The sequence below is a fragment of the Meles meles genome, chromosome 15 (assembly GCF_922984935.1).
Source record: "Meles meles chromosome 15, mMelMel3.1 paternal haplotype, whole genome shotgun sequence".
NCBI classification, from domain to species: Eukaryota; Metazoa; Chordata; class Mammalia; order Carnivora; family Mustelidae; genus Meles; species Meles meles.
Window position 1 is genome coordinate 23,010,843 of NC_060080.1, and position 22,596 is coordinate 23,033,438.

Below are 22,596 nucleotides of genomic sequence, written 5' to 3' on the forward strand. Positions count from 1 at the left end.
AGAGCCCGATGCGGGGCTCAATCCCAGGACCCTGAGATCATGACCTGAGCCGAAGGGAGAGGCTTAATCCACTGAGCCACCCAGGGCCCCTATTATTTACTTTTTTTAGGAGGCTCAGGGCTTGAACTCTCTACACTGAGATCAAGACCTGACCTGAGGTCAAGAGTCAGATGCTTAACTAACTGAGCCACCCAGGCCTCTTCCTCCCGCCTGTATCATTATTTTAGAAAGCACACCATCTTTTGCCATTAGGACATTGAAGGTCAGCTTGTGAAAGTTTAAGATGTTACTGGGGTATGTCCCAAGCAGCCACTGCCACAGGAGGTGTAAGCAGATGTTTGTGGTGCCGTGGCTGGATACTTGGTTGTATCTGAGCATGATTTGTATGTCTGTTGTCTGTACTTTATATATGTGTCTGTTATCTGTACTTTGTCATGATAGTGTGAGATATCTTTTTCCGCCCTAGTTGCCTGATCTGGTACCCCAGCTGGGAACACTGTATCAGTTAATGGAAAGCAGAGTAAAAACTTTTCAGAAACTCTCCCACCTTCATGGAAAGCTTATTCTTCTAATCACTCAAGTGAGTACATCAAGATTGTTTTGTGCTAAGCTTTGGATATGATAGGAATAGAGAGGAATAAGGATTGTTTACCTGAGCAGCGAAAGCCCCATGTTTCAGCAAGAAATTGATAAATCAGGGTCCAGTCTTTAACTGGAAGTAAACTTCCTTGTGCTTCAGCTTTTCCTCAACGGTTCTCACTGTCCTATTTCAGTTGTTATTATAGTTAGGATGGCTGTGCTACTATGAATAGCAAGTTACAGGATATTTATAACATATATATTTATAATAACTTACATATATTTTAACTTAATATAGGATATTGTTGCAGTTTTGGAAACAAGTTCTGATCACCTTAAAAGGTTTTCAGCTTTTATAGAGTAACTCTTTATTCTTGTATTTGACAAGTTTGTTTTTTGCCCTGTATTTGATCTGCATCATATTGAGGTCATCCATCATACTGGTTGAGGACGAGTTTACTGTTGGGGAAGGTGGAGCATAGCGGTGGCTACATACTTAAGATAACCTTGTACTCCGCTTCATAAAAATACTTGGTTATCTTTCAGGTTACAGCATCAGAAAAAACAAAGGGAATGACTTGTCCTGCACAAAAGGCAAAATTGGTGTACGAGGAAGGTAAGGCTTGAGGTTTCTGTAGATCTAGAATTGGAATATTCATTTTTAACATTGAGTTCTGTTACCTTATTTTGTAGAACATGACTAAGATCATACTATGGTACATCAGATTTTCTAATAAAGTGGGCAAACCTGTTGCAAAAATACGATCCAGTAAGAAAAGAGAAGGTGCAAATACCGTACAGTTAAATGAGAAAGGGCACTAGGTATGGAAGAGATTTAAGTAGGAGAACACTATGGACAAACTTTTATGCCAGCACATTAGAACCCTAGATAATAAGAGATAATATCTTAGGAAATAAGATTGACCAAAAGTGACTTAGAGGGGCGCCTGGGTGGCTCAGTCAGTTAAACGCATCTGCCTTTGGCTCAGGTCATGATCCCGGGGTCCTGGGATTGAGCCCTGGCATCAGGCTCTTTCCTCAGTGGGGAGCCTGGCTTCTCCCTCTCCCTCTGCCCTTCTCCCTGCTCATGCTCTCTGTCAAATAAATAAATAAATAAAATCTTTAATTAAAAAAGAAATAGAAATAGAAACCTTGAATAAGCCAGTGGCTTTAGCTCAGAGATACCAGGCACAGAGTTTTTATAGGTGAATTTCATCAGTCTTTCAAGGAACAAGTCAGTTTTGTCAAATATAACAGTTCAGGCATTTTATGAGTCAAAACCAGATAAGGACAGTTAAGAAAACATTTTAGAATGTCTTTAAATATCCTGAGTAGTTAGCAAGTTAATATTTCAGAAGTACTTAAGTAGGATAATATGTCATTACCAAGTAAGATGATTTAGCATCAAGAAATCTGTTTAATTACCATGAACAGATTAATGTAGAACAATATATATTAATAGATACAGAAAAAGAATTCAGTAAAATTCACTCTTCATCTCATTATTGATAATATGAGTAACCTACAAATTTAAAGGAGTTTCCTTAATCTCTATCAGACCAACGTTGAGAAGCATTCCCATAAAGTCAGCAACTAGACAATAATGTACCTTTTATTGCTTCTGGATAGCCTGCCTGGTATTATATGAAAGAAGTGAATTCTAGAACCTTGGCCGTGGCAGTTGTTATCCTTTTCAACTTAGAAAATGCAGGAGAATCTACAGTTAATGAGATAGGACGTAAGTAAGTTTACTGGACACCAAGATCAGAAAGGAATCAATAGCATGATTTTCTCAGTAATGTATTGTGTGTCTACTGATGTGTGTCCTGATCAGAAAATGTATTAGGAAAAAAAGATTTCATTCACGCCAGCAGTGAAAGCTATGAAGTACCTAAATATATATCTAATACCTAAAAAATGAAATAAAACCTTTATAGAGAAAATAATAAAACATAACTGAAGGACATAAAAGCATGCCTGGATTATTACTTAGACCTCATTTGTTTTCCAGTTTTACTGAAATATAATTCAGGTTATAATTACATACAACATTTTTTAAGTGTACAACTTAACGATTTGATGATCTATGTATATATTGTGAACTGATCACCACTATATGTTTAATTAACGCCTATCACCACACATAGTTGCTCAGAGAACTTCTTTTACTCTCTTAACAGCTTTCAAAGGATTCTTTTCTTTTTTTTTTAAGATTTTATTTATTTATTTGACAGATCACAAGTAGGCAGAGCAGCAGGCAGAGAGAGAGAGAGAGAAAGCAGGCTCCCTGCTGAATAGAGAGCCCAATGTGGGGCTCGATCCCAGGACTCTGAGACCATGACCTGAGCCAAAGGCAGAGGCTTAACCCACTGAGCCACCCAGGCGCCCATCTCTTAACAGCTTTCAAATATATAGTATGATACTGTTAAGTACGTTGAATTCCCAAGACTGACTTCTCTTATAATCAGAAGTTTGTACCTTTTGATTTTTCGTCATTTCCCCCACTCGCCACCCCTCTTGCAACCATCAGTCTGTTCTCTGTGTCTGTTGGTTTGTTGTTTTTAGGTTGCACACCTGAGTACGATCATGCAGTACTCACTGTTCTCTGTCAGACTTACACACCTGACACAGTGCCCTCAAGGCCAGTCCGTGTTGTCACAGATGGGAGGATTTCCTTTTTTTAATAGCTGAATGGAGTTACCACATTTTCTTTAAACATCCGTCCAGTCCATTGGTGGACTTTTAGGTTGTTCCCATGTCTTGGCTGTTGTAAGTGATACTGCGGTGAGCGTGGGGTGCGTGTATCCCTTTGAGATCCTGATTTTGTTTCCTTTGACATATACCCAGTAGTGGAATTGGTGGAACATCTGGTAGCTTTCTTTGTAATTTCTTGGGGAGCATCCATACTGTTTGCAGTAGTGATTGTGCCAACTTACATTTCTGCCAGCAGTACCATAAGGGTTCCCTTTCTCCACATCCTCGGCTTAGTTTTTTTTAAGATGGATTTTGTTAGGTTTTTGGTATTTTGTCCTACTCAGTGAGATCTTGATGGAAGAACATAATAAACGGACTTTTATGCGGGTAAGAATATTAATGTTACTGCTTAGATGGATGATAGCTGAATGCAGTATTTCTAAAAGTAAATTCAGGAATCTGACTGTTTAGTTGTTAGGGCTCTGCCCTCTGCTTGTTGATTACAAACTTAAGGCTGGGCTTTTCCCCTTGCAGAATCTTCTGAAGAGGAATCAGATGATGAAATTGCAGAGAAGGACTCTGATGTGAGTACCTTGTTTCCTGGTGCATAAATCTGCCTTTACGCCCTTGGCGCTCTTACAAACGAGTCCTTAATGAGTGCTTTCCGTGCTTCATCTGTTTGTACCAGGATAACTGGGATGAAGATGAGGAAGAGAAAGAAAGTGAAAAAGACGAGGATGTTGATGAAGAGAACGAAGAGGAAGAGGAAGATGCCGAAGAGAAAGATGAGAATGGGGAGGAGGACAGGGATGTGGCCAGTGAGAAAGAATTAAATGGAGATTCTGACTTAGATCCTGGAAATGAAAGTGAAGAAGAATGAGGACGGAGAGCAAACTGATGGAGCTGTCACCTCTGGCGCACCTTCCCAGTGCTGCCAAGTTCTCCGGGGAAGGGTTGTCTCTGGGACAGGCGCCAAGGACCGTTGCACATTTCCAGATTCCTCGTGGTGGTTCCCATGCCATCTCGCTGTCTGGAGCACCCCAGACTTCACTGTGTAAATAAGAGTGTTTCCTTCAAATGTTAATAAACTTTACACAGCAGATAGACACATTTTCTGCAATGTACTGACATAAGTGTCCGATATATGGTATATTTTTATAATATAATATCCCAGTATGGTTGGTTATAGCAAGAATTGACATAAGTGAAGACAGACATTTCCCGTGTAGGGTTTCAAGAACTGGACTTTGTGAAGGAGTCAGCTCTTATCTCAGGTTGGTATCTTTCATCAGATCCAGACACGAAGCGGCACTAGTAAAACAATTTTTAATTTGGTACATTTTCATAAAATATGAAGGGGTAACTAAAGATTCAGAGTAAAAACGGTTGGGATTTAAAAACTTTAAATACCAGTATCCCTAGCTTACCCATTACTGGTGGTGATCTGATTTGAGTCAGGTTGACTATTTGGAGTGCTTCCCCCAAACAGCCACTTATTTTTTAAGCTGTCATGTGGAATATTTTTTTAAAACACACAAAAAATTATGGTAATTAAAAAACTGAAGAATTAGCCATATTAAGGATTTTTCTTGACTGCAAGTTGCCTGTAAAGAATCATCAGTGTATAGATTTAGAAGTACTCATTATCTGCAACTTTTTAAAAAATTCAGTTATAGCTGCTTTTGAAGAGGTTTTCATTTTTATTTAAATTACTAATGGATCAAAGAACAACTGTTTATTTTTTCTCTTTGGTTTTAGATATTAATGATAACCTTGCTGGAATTTTTTTCCAAAGAAAATATTTTTATAATTCAGTAATTTAATGTTTTCCTTCCTTTTCATTACCCATTCTTGGCAGTGTTAGGGTATCTGTTTACCTTTAAAATAATAAATCTGACTCGAGACTTTTTATGTATGTATAAATAAGTATTTTGGTGTGCTACAAAAGCCTTTTCAAATTATCAGTAATTTTTTTTTTTTTTTTTTAAATTAAATGAGCCAGTATTTGTTTAGTGCTCTCTAGGGAACATGCAGATGGAAGCTCAACTCTAAGGGAGGGCCAGGGAGATGGGTTTATTTTTACCACCTGTGAATATGTAAAACACAAAACCATTATCTCTGAGGGACTTTTTAAGCTTAATGGCAGAACAGAGATTTCTGTGCTCAGCTCACAGAGCTGGAGCCACACAAGCATCTTGGGAAGACAAGTTTGAGCCGCTACTGGTGTAATGTACAGTTATATTTGTCTATAAATGGAACTGTTTATGGCAATTTAATACCATTCTCTTTGTAAAGTGAATAAATATTCATCTTTACCCGGTGCTTGTCTTGTGGTCTTTGTAGAGGAACGTAGCCATATTTGGGCTCGTGTGCAGGTGTCAAAGTGATCTTACTCCGCTAGCATTAAAAAGTTAAAAATCCACTCTCAGGATTTGTTGGAAAACCTAGAATTTGCAAAGCAGTGAAAGAACCAGGAACTTTGAGTTTAGATGCAGCCCCGTTTGCTGGTCGGTGCTTCCGCTGCCCCAGGCTGCAGTGGCATTGCCAGGGCCAGGACGAGAATGCTCATCCACTGGATTCTGCCTTGTCTGTGAATCTAACTTCCCTGCACCCAACTCTCATGAGGGAGCCACGGACTCCAGTGTGTAGTTATCATTATTTTGCTTACTCATTATTTTTTGGGTTAGACTAATCCATAGCTTAATTAGTCTTGTCCCAAAGACATTCCTGGTTTCAGGTATTTTTCACTATATTTTCCATTCCTAATCCAGGCAACATTCTTTGTGTGTGGGTCATCTTTTCTGAGATTAGTTTTTCTTCCCCATCTTTTGAGAAGTTAACCTTCCATCAGCATCAAGGGTTATACATTGTATTCAGTTGTGTTCTTGCTCTGTTAATCCAGAAGTGTGTATGTGTGATGATTTTGATGTTTAAATGATTCCATGTAAATTAAGCTGTGTTGGAGAATGTTTTAACAATCTGGATTTGTCTGATTAGATTCTGGCTTAAATTTTTTTAGCAAGAATACTAAATAGGTAATGATATTTGAGATTAATTTGTAAGAAGTACTTAGGGTATAGGTGAATATATATTGAGTATAAATATGTTTTGATATAAGTAAATGTCAAGCTTAGGTTTGGGACTTTTGAAGTTTTAGTGCACAGGGGTGTTTGAGGGTCAGAAACAGGATCTTGGTAGTGAGAACACTGGGTATATTGATGCTTTATAAGGCTGTTTCCTGCGGAAGTTAGCCATTTTACATTTCGTTCATTTAACAAATAATTGACTAATTGCTAACTCTGCCAGGGATTTTTTAGTTGCTTGGTATACGTCACAGTTATGTCCCGAGGAGCTAATGTTCTACTGGAGAGATCTATGCATAAACAATGTATAAAGAGTAAATAGATTCTGTGTAGTATGTTAGAGGGTGGTAACTTGGGGTGGGAGAGTGGAGTACGGAAATGGGTAATCTATGTGGGGGGATGTAGGTTGCAGAATTAAGTACACGTCAGGTTAGAGTTTATTGAGATGGTGAGATTTGATCATAGGGAGGGATGAGGGAATTAGCAACTGCATATCTGGGGAAGAGTGTTCGGAGCGAGGAAACAGCAAAGGCCCTGTGGCTAGCACATGCCTGTTACTGTGTTGTAGAGAGAGGTCAGTGAGACGAACAGAGGGAGAAAGAGTGCTTCAAGAGGTTAGCAGAGATAATGAGTAGTCAGGTTGCATAAGGCCTTTCAGGCCACTGTAGGGACTAGCCATGCTTCAAGAGTTTAGCAGAGATAATGAGCAGTCAGGTTGCATAAGGCCTTTCAGGCCACTGTAGGGACTAGCCATGCTCTCAGTGAAACGTGGTTGTAACGTTTATGCAGAGGAGTGCTCTGTGCTCTGGCTTTTGTGATCACCCTGGTACTATGTTGAGAAATCGAAGGACTGCATCCTAACAGGCAGAAGCCAGTAGGATGCCTTTGCAGTAATCCAAACAAGAGATGATGGTAACTTAAGTCAGGGTGATGGTCATGGAGTTCGGTTGATTTCTGGGATTGTTTTAAAGTTAGAGCGAATGGGATTTCCTATGAGGTGTGTGAGAGGCAGAGGATTCCGATAAGACTCCCAGGGGTTTTTTGTTTTGTTTTTAGAGCGCCTGGATGATGCTGTGGGTGGAACAGGTTTTAGAAAAGTAGATCAGGAATTGAGTTTCAGACATGCTAAATTATAGATACCAAATTAGGCATGTGTATACATACCCGGTCGACTTGGGGAAAGGTCGAGAGGGAGGCAGAGATTTGGTATTGACATGTATGTGACAGTAAAGCTACAAGACTGGATGAGCTTCCCTTGGAGTGAAGGCACAGAGGAAGAGCACCCAGGCCTGGTGCCCCAGCATGGGAGAAGACCACGAGAGACCCATCCAAGGGAGCGTGTCCACAAGGTAGGAAGGATTGGCGTTCATTTACTCTTCATGCTCTTCAAATCTGAATTCATGAAAACCCTCAGCCCTGATTTCTTTAAACTGTAAGTGATGTTCCTGGTCAATCCTCCAGGGCTGCAGGGGTTATGATGTCTGCCCTTCATAAATGACCGTTTGTTGAACCCTTCTTTGAAGGCAACTCAGGCATACAATTTGTTTCTTTAATCTGATGTCGTGGTCTTCACCTTTATGGCCCCTCAGCACCGTCCCTTGTGCCCACCCATTATGTGTCCAAATTGTATACTGCATCAGAGGATGCAGAACGAGAGGCCACAGCCGTGTGGACAGATGAGCAGGCATCATTCAGATCAGAAACAGTCTGGCAGAGCCCCAGGGCAGGGGGCGGTTCACTCTTCTGTACAGAGCTGGCTGCCTTGCCATGAGAAAACCAGCTGGGCTGTACTTGGCAGTACTCTAATCAGATTGTCATAAATATGTGGATAATTTTTAGTAAGATCATTCAGAGACGAACAGGGCGATTATAAATGCACTTAAGGTGAGGAAGGTCAAATGAAAAATCCAAAAGTTGAGTTGCCTGGCCGGCTCAGTCAGTTAATTGTCTTTGGCTCAGGTCATGATCCCAGGGTCCTACATCGGGCTCCCTGTTCGGTGGGGAGTCTACTCCTCTCTCTGTGTGCTCTCCTTTCTCTCTCTGACAAAAACAAAACAAAACAAAACAACCTTTAACCCGGAAGTTGAAAATCACCACTTTAAAAATTGCCTGGCATATTGTTTGCAGGTAGTAAGAGGCTCAAAGAGGGAGGAAATACTCTACTTACTGGCTGCTGAAGGTAAAGGATTTCCTGATGAGATAAGTAGGTGTGAAAGCATTCCGTTCTACGTCGCCCCCACCATGGTGTGTTTTCTAGTTAGAAGGAAGGGAAGGGGCATGGTGGTCTGCCAGTGCAGTCCCTGAAGTCTGAGGCCACCTGGTTGCTGCCTTACCTGGCCCGGTGTGGTCACGTTGCTCTGAAACTGGGCCAAAGCTTCGCAGGTTCAGAAAGTTTGTTTTATCTTTGTCCTTAGAGTTGATGCAGTTTCATAGAGTGAAGTCATTAACCAGCCTTCTAAGAAAAATTGGTATCTGGTGTATTTACCGTGAGAAGTCTATGTCTCCAGGGGAGCGGAGTGTTCATGCTGGGTGGTGACATGTCTTCTTTCTGCGCAGGGAAGCCACAGCATCGCAGAGGAAGCTGCCTTTATAACTGGAAGGCTGCCTTTGCAACAGAGGGTGGAATTGGAATAAGAGAGGTGAATTGGATAGTCTTATCGGCTGGTGTTATGGGCAGCGTTGAGATTTTGGCTTCCTTTTTCTTTTTTTTTTAAGATTTTATTTATTTATTTGACAGAGATCTCAAGTAGGCAGAGAGGCAGGCAGAGAGAGGAAGGGAAAGCAGGCTCCCCACTGAGCAGAGAGCCCAGTGCGGGGCTCGTTCCCAGGACACTGGGATCATGACCTGAGCTGAAGGCAGAGGCTTTAACCTACTGAGCCACCCAGGCGCCCCGCTTGGCTTCCTTTTATGCCGCTCTGGGTCCTCTCGCTTCATACTAATCCTTCTTCTTTGAACAGGACAGTCACTGTGGTTGCAGTGCTGGTGTTTGGGGTCTCCTCAGACACCCACTTAGGGCAGCTGGTTAGGGTATTCTAATCATTTAGGGGACAGCTTTCTCCTGACCATGGATACCATCACCATACAGTTACACCTAAGAAAGAAACTTGCCATTTTTAGCCCAACTTTGACCTTGTTCATTATATTTATGCTAGCAAAAATGTGGCTGTCCCTCTTTTCTTTTATCGTGGTGAAATATACCTAAAATGCAGCATTTTAACCGATTTTTTAAATGTATGGTTCTGTGGCATTCGTTACATTTACATTGTTGTGCAACTGGCAAAGTCAGTTGGTAAAATTTGTCATAGGGTCAGGTGCAGGAAATGAAAGAAGGCAAACGTGAATACAGTTGCTATGCTGTGGAGGGGCCCGATTTAGGGCCAGAAGCTTCCATGCTGGGCCCACACTGCAGGATGCAATGATAAATCTACGTAATTTCTTCTCTTTTGGTGTGTGACAGGAGGGTAACAACCGTGCTGTTTGTGACAAGAATGCCGTGAGAAGCAAATGGAACAGTGTCTGGGGGACAGTGAACACCAAACACCAAGGCACGGGACTTGGTGAGGAGCTAGTTTTCAGAACATTTGTCAGACGTTTTTCTAACAGAGGGGAAGATGGGGTGTGAGTTCTAAGGCAACCTCCTTTTTGTGTCTGGCATTTTAAAGAAATTCACACAGCCTTATGGGTGAACACATCCCTCCCCACTTCCACAGGTGAAAAGTAAAATGTATCATTTTTCCTTTCATATATATATATGTGTGTGTGTGTGTATATATATGTGTATATATATATATATATATTAAAGATTTTATTTATTTATTTATTTGACAGAGAGATCACAAGTAGGCAGAGAGAGAGAGAGGAGGAAGCAGGCTCCCCGCTGAGCAGAGAGCCCGATGTGGGGCTCGATCCCAAGACTCTGGAATCATGACCCGAGCTGAAGGCAGAGGCTTTAAACCACTGAGCCACCCAGGTGCCCCTCTAATATATTTTTAAAATCTATTTTTTTTTTAAAAGCTAGTGCCATCCATTGAGTGAGATTTGGAAAATAGCAAGAAGCATAAAGAAGGAAAATAAAACATAGCCATTTATACTGTTGGTGTACCTACTTTTAATCTTTTCCTCTTTGCCTGAGTGCTCACAGTTTTCTTATGAAACGGGAATCCTAATATCTGTTTGTTTTACCCTTTGTTGTATAATATCATTAGTTATCCTTTGAAATAGTGCTGTCTGTGGTTTTAGTATCCCGCCATGTTATACTTGAACTATATCTGTTATAAGTAATGCTACAATGAACATTTTTATTCACATTTTATATTTCCTTTTAAATGTATAGGAGTAGTGTTACTTTCTACATGAATAGTCTCTTCAGACTTAAGAAATTTGCTAAATCATTTTCCAAAAAGGTTGTATTTATTTTTTAGCTCCACAAGCAATGCTTGTGTTTCTGCTTTATTATGACTCTCTGTTCACCTGCTTTGTTCATAGCTGCTTGTATTTCCATAGTGTATTGCAAGTTCACATCCTTATCTTTGCCTCAAAAGATTTGTCTTATTTACCTGTAAAGGCTTTTTATATGTTAAAGATACTCAACCCTTGCCAAACTTATGCCACAAATATTTTCCCCAGTTTGCCTTTTCCTTTTTTGTGCGATACTATTTTCCTTTATAGTTTTCTTATTTTTAAGTTAAAAAAAAAAACACCTTTCCCCTAGGAAGATATTCCTTGTATTTTGTTTTAGTCCCTTTTTATCTCCCCCGCCACTCTCACATTTACTTCTCTAGGCACTGGTTGTGATTTCTCATGCTTGTGGAAATAAAGTTGGTTGCAACTATCACTTTTCAATGTAGAAAAAATAATTACTATAAAATCTATCAGTACGTTGCATGTAGTTGAGAGTAATTGTTCAGGGGCATATATGTGTTAGGTTGCAATGTAAAAATGTGTTTCTGCAGGTAATCCATTTGGAATTCTTTTCAGAGTATCTGTGAGATGAGGCTCTAATTTACTTTCCCCCTACACACATCAGTTTCCCCTACACTGTTGAATACTGTCTCCTACGGACCGGATTTGTGTCCTGCAATTCCTGTGTCAAAACCCTAATTCCTGATGTGATGGTATTTGGAGATGGGGCCTTTGGGAGCTAATCAAGTCAGGAGAGTGAAGCCCTTATGGTGGGATTAATGCCTTTATAGAGAAGACCCGAGAGAGCTTACTCCCTCTCTCTGCTTTCTCCATGTGAGGACACATGGAGGACAGCCACCTGCAGGCTGGGAAGCAGGTCCTCAGCACGCACCAAATCTGCCGGCATCTTCATCGTGGACTTCTCAGCCTTCAGAACCGTGAGTGTCATTTGTCATCTAAGCCCCCCCAGTCCGTAGTAGTTTGCTACAGCAGCCCGCACCCACTAACACTCTCTCTCCCATAGACCCGTGCTCCAGCCGTTGGTCTGTCTCAGTACTGTCCACTCGGTCCACTCCCCTCTCTCGGGTTGGTACTCAGTAGTTTGAACTATTGTAGCTTCACAGTTAATTTCATTTTATTTTTGGTATCTTTATTCCTATATATTAACTAAATCTTTGTTTGCCTTTTCATTCCTCCATATTATTAAGGAAGGATTCTTTGGTTGTAAGAAACAAAAACTTAACCGGAGGCAGCTTAAGCGAAACAGGTGTATTAAAATTCAGAAGCATCTCTGCACACAGCCAGAGCCGGCTGGACCTCGGGGAGGGACTGCAGGTGGCAGGGGCAAGAACTTGCCAGGGTCTTCGTGAGGTCCCTTACCTGCTGCCCTCTGCTGCCTCAGAGTCTCTCCGTCGTTTGCCCGACAGTGCCCACATTTGGGATGTTCCAATCCAGCCACTGCTGACCCTAGGGAGAGCTGGATATTCTCTGCCTTCCCAGCCCCACTCTCCGGCTTTCTCCATCTGCTCTGTGCCCTGGGAGGCTGAGTTTTACACACTGCATCAGCCTGGCTCCTGGGTGGGCAGCTGGTTGGGATCGGCAATGGATGTCTGGGCCAGGAGGGCGATGTTGATTTGCCTGGGGCTGGCGAGCTCCCCACCGTGCTCTGGGGTAGTAAGGGCTTAGCTCTAGCCGGAGGCCAGTGACAGTCCCTTTTCTTTGCTCCTCTGATGGCTGCATTTCAAGTTCGCTTTGCTTTCTTTGCCTTTGTCTTAGAATGCTTCCCCCTCCCTGGCCAATTTCCCCCAACTTGGGCCACCCCATTGTAAGTGGGCCACACCATTGTAAGTAGCCCCGTGATGAAACTCTTCAGACACTCAGATGTGCCCCTGTTTTCTGCTGGGAGCCTGAGCCGGTCAGGATTGCCGAGTCCTGGGACAGTCTGGCTTCGTTTCAGTCAGGCGCCTACCATGTCCAACTGCCTAGTGCCACAGGGGTGCCTTCAGGAGCCCACCTCAGTCAAGGGGGAGCGGTCTTCTGCCCAAAGCCAGGTTCATTGTGAGTTGAGCTGTTGTCTTGCTCATGAGAGTTTAAGCATTTAAAAAATACATTTAACAAGTTTTAAGTTGTGATAGGATATACAGAGTATGAAATTTACCACTTGAACCATTTAAGTACACAGTACGGTGTCAGGAAGTGCGTTCACACTGTGTGACCATCACCGTCGCCATCCGTCTCCGGAACCGTTTCGTCTTCTCAAATTGACACTCCTCACGCTTTAAACACGGACTCATCTCCCCTTTCCCGCAGCCCCTGGCAACCACTGTTCTCCCTTCAGCCTTTGAGTTTGATTACTCTAGGCACCTCATTAAAAAATAAATCTTAATTAGGCAAGTAACACAAATACATTCTTATAAGAAAGGATGAAAACACTAGGTATAAGGCTAAACTAAATGTGCCCACCACCTTGGCTTCCTCTCTCGCCACTTGCAATGGTTACATGCAGAGGGGAGCATGGTTATTTTAGGTTAAAAGAAACTTGGGTTCCTCCAAGTTTTTTTTTTTTAAACAATATTTATTTTAGAGTGAGAGAGAGCCTGAGCACGCACCAGTGGGTGGAGGGACACACAAGCAGAGGGAGGGACAGAGGAAGAGAATCTCGAGCAGGCTCCCCAGTGAGCGCAGAGCCCATGCGGGCCTTGATCTCATGACCCTGAGATCATGACCTGAGTTAAACGAAGAGTCAGTCGCTTAAGCCACCTAGGCACCCCCTACCCAAGTCTTTTCCTATGCTTTTGGGTACATACAGATGCGTTCTTAGGAAATAGTTTCTTCTTTTCTCATGAAAATGGAATCATACCGTATTCTGCAACTTGAACTCACTTTTTTTTTTTTTTTAAGATTTTATTTATTTTTTTGACAGACAGAGATCACAAGTAGGCAGGCAGAGAGAGAGGAGGAAGCAGGTTCCCTGCTGAGCAGAGAGCCCGATGCGGGGTTCGATCCCAGGACCCTGAGATCATGACCTGAGCCGAAGGCAGAGGCTTAAACCACTGAGCCACCCAGGAGCCCCTTGAACTCACTTTTATTAGCCAGCGTATTTTGAAGGACTTTCCAAGTTAGTAAGATAGAACCACCTCATTCCTTCAAACTGCATCAGGACCAGCTGGTGGGACTGGAATAGACCAGTGCATTAAGAGAACTGATTTCATTTTGAAAGATTCTAACATTAAAATTTATTTTTCCCATTTGATAGGAATATCACATGATGATTGTGATTTTTTTTAAAATTGGGAAATGGTGGTTCTTGCTTCTACCTCTTCAGGCTGGGGTCATTGCATTGGGAGAAATGATCTAATTGATCCTTAAGGAGTGTGTGTGGCTGAACATCCCAGTTTGGGCAAAGTAAACAAGATTCTTGCACAAAATATTTGCCAGGCCATTACCTCAGGATTGTATGACTTTGTGTGTTTGTTCAGGACTCCAATAGGCTAGGGAGGGACTGGGCTTCTGCACAGGTGAGTGTCTTCAATGGGAAGGGTTTTTGTTTCCTTGTTTTGTTTTGTTTTTTTGTCTCTCTTCTTCCTGAGCTGGGTGCTTAGCGCTTTGCACACAGTCGATTGCATTTGACACTCAGTGTTGAAGTTCCCTGGGATTGCTGCTGCCCGCACTTCTACTTTGGGGGTGGAGATGAGTAGGGAGAGACCGTGGAACAACTAACTAGAAAACAAGTGGAATGAAGTAAGTGTCATTTCCTTTCACAAGAGGGGTGCCATGGAAGTCATGAAAAAGGGGACACAAACTTCTCCCAACCAGGAATCAGAATGACTTTACTACACTGACCCCTGCCTGAGGGAGGGTCTTTTAGGAAGCAAGAACAACGAAAGAGAGCAGCAAATAGATGCTTACTAGGTACCTTCTAGAAACTTCCAACATGAACACCTTCAGCCTGAAATCCTTGGTCAGTGAAGCGTGGGAGACTATCCACATTTAAGAAACCAAAATGAGTTCTGATGAACAGAGAGCCTATGGCAAAATTTTCTCAGGTAGCCCCACATGGTCCTTTGTCCCCCATCCAACATTCTGTGTCCAGTGCACACGTGTGTTGTTTATTGCCCTGGCGTGACTCTGCTGAGCCCAGTGAGTGCATTTAGAACCAGAGCATTACATTTTCTCCCATCCTCACCAGGTCTTGCCCCGTTGCCCTGGTACATTCTCAGTTTAGAAGGACAACATCAGTATAAAAACAACCACTAGGTGCCATCCTTGCTTTGTGCAAATTGCCCAGCTCTCTTTTCTGGGGTCCAGGTCCAGAAACAGAGCCCGAGGGTCTCAAACCCAGCAACGTGCATTGCGAGAGGGACCCAGACGTGAACCTGAATTTAGAGGAGATTGAGTCTCTAGCTGGTTGGCCCCTCCGGACAGTGGCCATGGAGTAGGCAGCTGGTCTGTCAACTCGCTTCTCAGACCTGCCTGCTGCGTGCCACCCCACCCCACCCCCGCCAGGCCCCTCATGGGACCACAAGCGCCTGTCTGACAAAATGGCCAGCTGCCAGGAAAAGCAGCAGTCTGTGGGAGTCGCTCAGCGTAGGAAGTTTGAATGGATGTTTCCCTTTCTCCATTCCCTCACAAAGTAATAATGATAAAGCCACAGTCAGAAAAATCACACATACATACACCAACAGCATTCGTCTGCCCTACAGAACCTCGTCCATGGAAGCCATGATTTTACACTATGGCAGTGATGGAAGGGGCATAGAATTTTTGCCACTTCCTTCCCCAACTTACAAAAATTTCAAATATACAGAAAAGCTGAAAGAATAGTGTAATTATCGGTATGCACACCAGTTACATCAAACCATTGTTAATAGTATATTTTGCATCCTCTATATTTGTGGGCATGTTTAGTTTTGCCCATCTTTTATAGAGAAAATTGGAGACATCACGACACTTCCAAATACTTCACTGTGAAGTTCCTAAAAATTGTGACTGACAACATGATCACAAATCAATATTACACCCAAAAAAACCTAACAGTAATTCCCTAATGTTGTCTGATGTCTGGTTCATATTCAGTTTTTCCCAACTGTCCCCCCAATGTCTTCTACTTATTTCCTTTTACTTTTTTTTAATAGCTGTCTTTTTTCTCAAGCCAGGATCTGGTCAAGGTTAGCTCATTGGATCTGGTTAAGTCTTCTTTGGTTACTCTTGCTCTAAAACAGTCTCTTTCCCTTTCCCTCTTTAGTTTTTCTCTGGTATCAACACATTGAAGCGACCAGGCCAGTTGTCTTGTAGAATGAGCCACATGCTGGATTTGATTGTTTCTCTGTTGTGGGTATAACTCATTCTTCTAAACTCTGGTTTTCTATAATCTGGATGTTACATCTTGGTACCATCCAATAGAATTTTCTGTGATGATGGAAATGTTCTCTGCAATGTCCAGTATGGTTGTCATTAGGCAGATGGGGTCATCAAACCATTAGAATGTAGCCAGTATGGCTGAGTAACTGAATTTTACATTTTATTTAATATTCATTCATTCATTTACTTGAAATAGCTACATGTTGCTGTGGTATGGAACAGCACAGATCTTAAGACTTAATCAGATTTGGGTTTCCTAGTTTGTTTTTTTTTAAGATTTTATTTATTTATTTGACAGAGATCACAAGTAGGCAGAGAAGCAGGCAGAGAGAGAGGGGGAAGTAGGCTCCCTGCCAAGCAGAGAGCCCAATGCAGGGCTCAATCCCAGGACCTTGGGATCATGATCTGAGCTGAAGGCAGAGCTTTAACCCTGAGCCACCCAGGTGCCCCTGGGTTTCCTAGTTTTGATTAGACATCAAAGATGACACTGTATACTTCATACTGTAACACATCAGGAGGTGAGATAATGACACATGGTCTTACAAGTAGTGATGCTAGCTTAAAAAAAAGGAAAACCAAACCTTTATTGAGGTATAATTTACAATTTATAAAAGCGTACATTTTAAGCACATAGGTCAATGGGTTTCAACAGATATTTACACCTGTATAACTGCGGCATGATCCAGATAGAGGAAATTTCCATCAACCCAAAAATTTCCCTGGTGCATCTTCTTAGTTAATCCCAAATGTCTCCCTTCCTGTAAGTCTGAGGCCACCAGTGATAGGCTCTCTGTCACTGTGGAATAGATACCTTTCCAAGAGCTTCATGGTAGTAAAATCATATAAATGTTCTCTTTTGGTTGTGAGTTTCCAGTGAAGGCTACTCAACACAATGTTTTTGAGATTCATTTATGTTGCATGAATCTGTAGTTTGTTTCCTTTATTGCTGAGTGCTGTTCCATTGCATGGGTGCACCACAATTTGTTTTTCTCTTCTGTTAATAGAGATTTGGGTTGTTTCTGGTTTAGCATTAAAAACGAAACTTTCCCTTTACTGCAACTCACAAATTTTGGTAGGCTGTGTATTCATTTTTATTCAGTATAAAACATTCTCTAATTTTTCTTTTCTCTTGTGAGTTCTCCTTTGACTCATGGATAATTTAGATGTGTGATTTTTAATTTCCATATATTTGGGGCTTTCCTGAGGATCTTTCAACTATTGCTTTCTTTCTTTTCTTTTTTTTTTTTTAGATTTTATTTATTTATTTGACAGAGATCACAAGTAGGCAGAGCAGCAGGCAGAGAGATGAAGGGAAGCAGGGCTCCCTGCTGAGCAGAGAGCCTGATGCAGGGCTTGATCCCAGGATTGCGGGATCATGAACTGAGCCAAAGGCAGAGGCTTTTTTTTTTTTTTTTTTGTAAATTTATTTGACAGAGAGAAATCACAAGTAGGCAGAGAGGCAGGCAGAGAGAGAGGAGGAAGCAGGCTCCCCGCGGAGCAGAGAGCCCGATGTGGGGCTCGATCCCAGGACCCCGGGACCATGACCTGAGCCTAAGGCAGAGGCTTTAACCCACTGAACCACCCAGGCACCCCTCTACTATTACTTTCTAATTTAATTCTGTTGTGGTAAGAGAACACTTACTGAGGCTTATTTTATGGCCCAGTACAAAATTTTCTATCTCAGTGAATGTTTCTTATGCATTTGAAAAGAATGGGTGTTTGCTATTGTTGGGTAGAATGTTCTATAAACCTCAGTTAGGCTGGGACACCTCAGTGGCACAGTCGGTTAAGCGCCAAAATCTTGGTTTCAGCTCAGGTCATGATCTCAAGTTCATGAAGTCAAGGTCATGAGATTGAACGCTGCATCAGTCTCCCCACTGCATGGAGTCTGCTTGAGATTCTCCCTCTCCCTCTGCCCCTCCCACTGGTGCACCCTCTCTTCCAAATAAATAAATACATCTTTAAAAAGTATATCAATTAGGTCAAGTTGTTTGATGGTATTGTTCAGGTTTTCTACTTTTTGCATCTACTTATCCTATCAATTATTGAAAGAAGTCTATTCAACTAAGTATTTAACTATAAATGTGATTATGTTCTCCCAGTTTTTGCTTCATGTATTTTAAGCTTTGTTATTGGGTACATACACATTTAAGATTGCTATATCTTCTGGATGAATGGACTGCTTTGTCATTGTGAAATGTCTCTCTGTACACCTGGTAACATTTCTTGTCCTAATGTCTATTTTGTCTGATTTTAACATAGCCACTCCAGTTTCCTTATGCTTATCATGTGCATGATAGAAATCTTTTTCCGTCCTTTTACTTTTCACCTACCTATGTTTTGAAGTATTCTTCTAAAAGATTTATTTATTTATTTTAGACAGACAGAGCAAGTAGGAGGAGGGACAAAGGGAGAGGGAGAGAGATACTCCCCGAAGCAGAGTCCCTGCTGAGTGCACAGCCCAACTTGGCTCCAACTCAGGACCCTGAGATCATGACCTGAGCTGAAACAAAGAGCCAGCCACTTAACCAACTGAGCCACCCCGGTGCCCCACAACTATCTGTGCTTTAAATTTGAAAATGTATGTCTTTAAGGCAGCGTGTAGTTGGGTCTTGTTTTTGCCCAGTCTCTCTCTTCCTTTTGATCTGAATGTTTAGACGATGCCCATTTACCATGGTAATCCATATGACTGGGGTTAAGTGTACTATTTTGCTAGTAGTTGTCTATTTATTTCCTTTGCTCTTTGTTCTTTCTCCCCCTTTTGTGACTTTTGGTTGAATAGTTTTAAAAATCACACTTTATCTGCTCTACTTCTTTCTTTGTTTTCTTTACTGATGGCTCTAGGTTTCCATGTGTATCACAATATGTGTGAACTTTAGGAGTCCCAGCTGAATGCTCCTGAGTTACCAACAAAGACTCTCCTTGTTGACGAGGTGGAACTTAACTGCTGTGTAAGTTCTGGGACCTGCTCTGCTCACTGTTTCTTGGTAGCTCTCTGTCTGACCTCCTGGGATTGCACTCTACACCTGAGCCTCTTGGTATGCAATAGACTAAAGGGCATGCCTGGGCAGAGTTTGAAGCTGCTTTTCTATCTACATCTCTCTCCACCAGAACTCTGTCTTGCAACTTCCGGCTGCCTCAGCTTCTCTGAACCCCCATCTCCATAACCACAACAGCCAGATTGGGCTTCCCTTTCCCCACTCTGTGGTCTCAACGTGCCTCCAAGCAGAAAGCTAGGATTCCTTCAGGCCTCCCTACTTCCATTTCCTTTCCTGGAGGATTCACAGTGCTGCCTGTTGTCTAGTGTCTGAAAATAATTGTTTCATATATTTTGTCTGTTTTTCTAATTGTTTACCGTGGGAGGATAAATCTGGTCTATGTTAGTCCATCATGTTAGAAGGAGAAGTCTCATTTAACTTTTGATTATTGATCTTTTTTATGTGGCTACATAGTCTTTATTATAGTAATTTAAAAATGCATATAAATAATCTATGTTCATAGTAGAAAACCTTGAAATACCAATGGAAGTAAAAATCATCCATAATCCCTCCATCATGGAGGAAGCAGTAGTAATGTTTTAGCATATATCCTTCCAGACTTTTCTATGTGCATATGTATCTATAAATATAAAAATAAGACCATACTATCCCCACCACAGCGATGGTTTATAACAGCTGCCTACTCCCCAAGAACGCCAGAGAAATGGCGTCCATTTTTCGTCCGCCTTATGACAGCTCATGAGTTTCACAGGAGAGCCCTACTGCATCTCAGAGGCATTTGCAAGACTCTGAACTTGAGAAATTTCACGTGTAGAAGAAAACCATCTTTGTTGTTTGAAGTCTGCAAGTTTGCAAATGTAAAATTTTACAAGAGGAAGACTTATTTAATGGAGCGGGGGGAGAGAAGTCGTAGGTTTGATGTTGCACTGTTGGGCCCCCACCGGGCTTGTCCTCAAATGTATTGTTTGAGTGGGCAAAGACAGAGAACATTTTTTTAGGGATTGTCAGATTTCAAGAAATTTGTCCAAGTCTGGACTATTTATCAATCTGAATTATTATTTGTTTTTATAGTACATCTTTATTTTGTGATGTAGTGTTCAACAATTCATTAGTTTTGTACAACAACACCCAGTGCTCCTCACCACACATGCCCTCCTTAGTACCCATGACCCAGTTACCCCATTCCCTCACCCCCTCCCTTCTGTAACCCTTAGTTTGGTTCCCGGAGTCCACAGTCTTTCATGGTTTGTCTCCCTCCCTGATTTCTTCCCCTTCAGTTTTCCCTCCCTTCCCCTGTGGTCCTCTGCACTATTCCTCATGCTCCACAAGTAAGTGAAACCATATGATAATTGACTTTCTCTGCTTGACTTACTTCACTCAGCATAATCCCCTCCAGTCCCATCCATGTTGATGCAAATGATGGGTATTCATCCTTTCTGATGGCTGAGTAATATTCCATTGTATTTATGGACCGCATCTTCTTTATCCATTTATCTAGTGGAGGGCATCTCCACTCCTTCCTCAATGTGGATCTTTTAAAGTTAGAAATAAAACAGGTCCCGCTGCTTAGGAACTGTATGCATGAAATCTCTGTGGCCTACGCTGGCCCTCCCCGAGGCAGCCATTGCCTGGCCCTGCCTGCCTTTTCCTCTAGAGAAATCGAGTCCAGCAAAAACTCTGGAGTAGTGCAGAGGACCCAGGCTCTTACCATCCCTGAGTATCGTGTCCTCATCCACAAAGGGAAGATGAGTGCAGCTCTGAAGGCGGCGGAGAAGATGCAGTAAAATAAAGTTGCTAGTGTGTCCCGTGACCCCGTGTTCAGTAAACCCTCAGGGAGGTTATAAAACTCTTCAGACCACAGAGCGGCAGGGTGTCAAGTACCGCATCAATTCTTCTGACCCAGAGTACGTTTGTCCCCCCATCTTCATCTGTGGTCCAGTTAGAGACGATCTTTTCAAAGAGTTAAATTGTTATTTTTGCCCATAACACTGCAAATGCCCACGTGGTCACTTGGCGTCCATACTCCGAGACGCGCTGGGCTGTCATAGACGTTCTCTTTCTGGCTCTCTCCATCACTTGCTGACTCTGTCTTCCCCCACAGCCTCCCACCCCCCAACCCGGGAGTCTCCCTTTCTCTCCGTGGGTCTATCTGGTGGAGATGAGGCCATCTTTGTCCTTTTTACCTTTGCCCTCCTCCTCTAAGTGGCACACGTCGTCCCAAGGAAAGTGTGCCCACTGGATGTGTTTCCTAGGAGCCCCCCCCCCAGTGACCCCCCCTGAGGTTCCCCAAGGACCCCCCTAGTGGTCCTTGGAGAGTTATGGCTTCAGCAGTGGCCCTGGGCAGCATTTCAGAGGGTGCCTCTAACAGGCTCACCCTGCCTCTGGGGTGGATGAGACCAACTCCCGGTGGTTGGGGGAGCTCCAACAAGACCAGCATGCGGGCTCTTTGTTCTTTGATCTCAGCAAAAGAATGTGCCATTCCTGTATGCAGCAAGAAAGACAAGTGTCTACCTGGGTTTCACGAAGCATCGGGACACTCAGCACACAGAGAGGCCTCAGGAGGAGTCTCACTGGGCTTAAGGAGTTTTGTAAGGTTTGCAGTGCATATGGCATTCTATGTTCAGGGCTTGAGGTTTGCCAGGCACCCTCCAGTTCTGGTTTTCGCCCCTTGAAAGCTGAGTAGGTTGGGTCTGACTTCCTGGCTGGATGTGGGACAGAGCAGAGGGTGCTACAGATGACTCGGAGGCGGAGGGTCTTGGGCTAGGGCGGGCACCTGTCCCAACTGCAGAAGTTGGAAGCTGCAGTCTTTCTGTGGCTGGTGAGGCAGGACATGGGGCAGATGAGGATTCTAGAAGACTAGAGTCCCAAGGGGACTTGGATCATCAATGTTAATGGGTTCCTTTTTTTTTTTTTTTTTTAAGATTTTATTTATTTATTTGACAGAGAGAGACACAATGAGAGGGAACACAAGTAGGGGGAGTAAGAGAGGAAGAAGCAGATGCTCTGCCAAGCAGGGAGCCCGATGGGGGGCTCCATCCCAGGACCCTGGGATCATGACCTGAGCCGAAGGCAGATGCTTAACGACTGAGCCACCCACGTGCCCCTAATGGGTTCTTGTACCCATAACATTTTGTTATACAAAACCAAATGGACAGAAAACATAAAAACCAAAAGTTTTGAAACCAGATAGACCTCTTTTGAATCCAGACTCTTGAGCTTCCTGGCTGTGAGGTCTTTGACAGGTGACTTTCTGCTTAGGTTCCTTATCTTTCTTGCAGAATTAGAAGCCATTATGTGAGAACCAGTGTGAGTGCTTTGACACAAAGTAGGTGATCAGTGAATGCTAATTTCCTTTCTTTTTCTCTTCCCTAAATTTGGATAAGCTTTGACATAAGCCGGGAAAATACCTTTATTCCCATGTTAGAGATGAGAAAATGGGGAACAGAGACATGCACTGATCTGCACGAGGCCACAGGGC

General features: G+C 42.6%; 1 protein-coding gene across 1 annotated transcript in view; it reads left to right on the forward strand.

The window, feature by feature from the left end:
- The window catches only part of WDR43 (WD repeat domain 43), a 46,609-nt gene extending 41,016 nt beyond the window's left edge, over positions 1-5,593 (forward strand). Inside the window, exons 15-18 of the mRNA XM_045979632.1 lie at positions 467-580; positions 1,126-1,195; positions 3,808-3,857; positions 3,962-5,593. Coding sequence (XP_045835588.1) covers positions 467-580; positions 1,126-1,195; positions 3,808-3,857; positions 3,962-4,153 — 426 coding nt within the window. The 3' untranslated portion in view covers positions 4,154-5,593. The remainder of the gene's footprint in view (positions 1-466; positions 581-1,125; positions 1,196-3,807; positions 3,858-3,961) is intronic.
- The last annotated feature ends 17,003 nt before the right edge of the window (positions 5,594-22,596 follow it).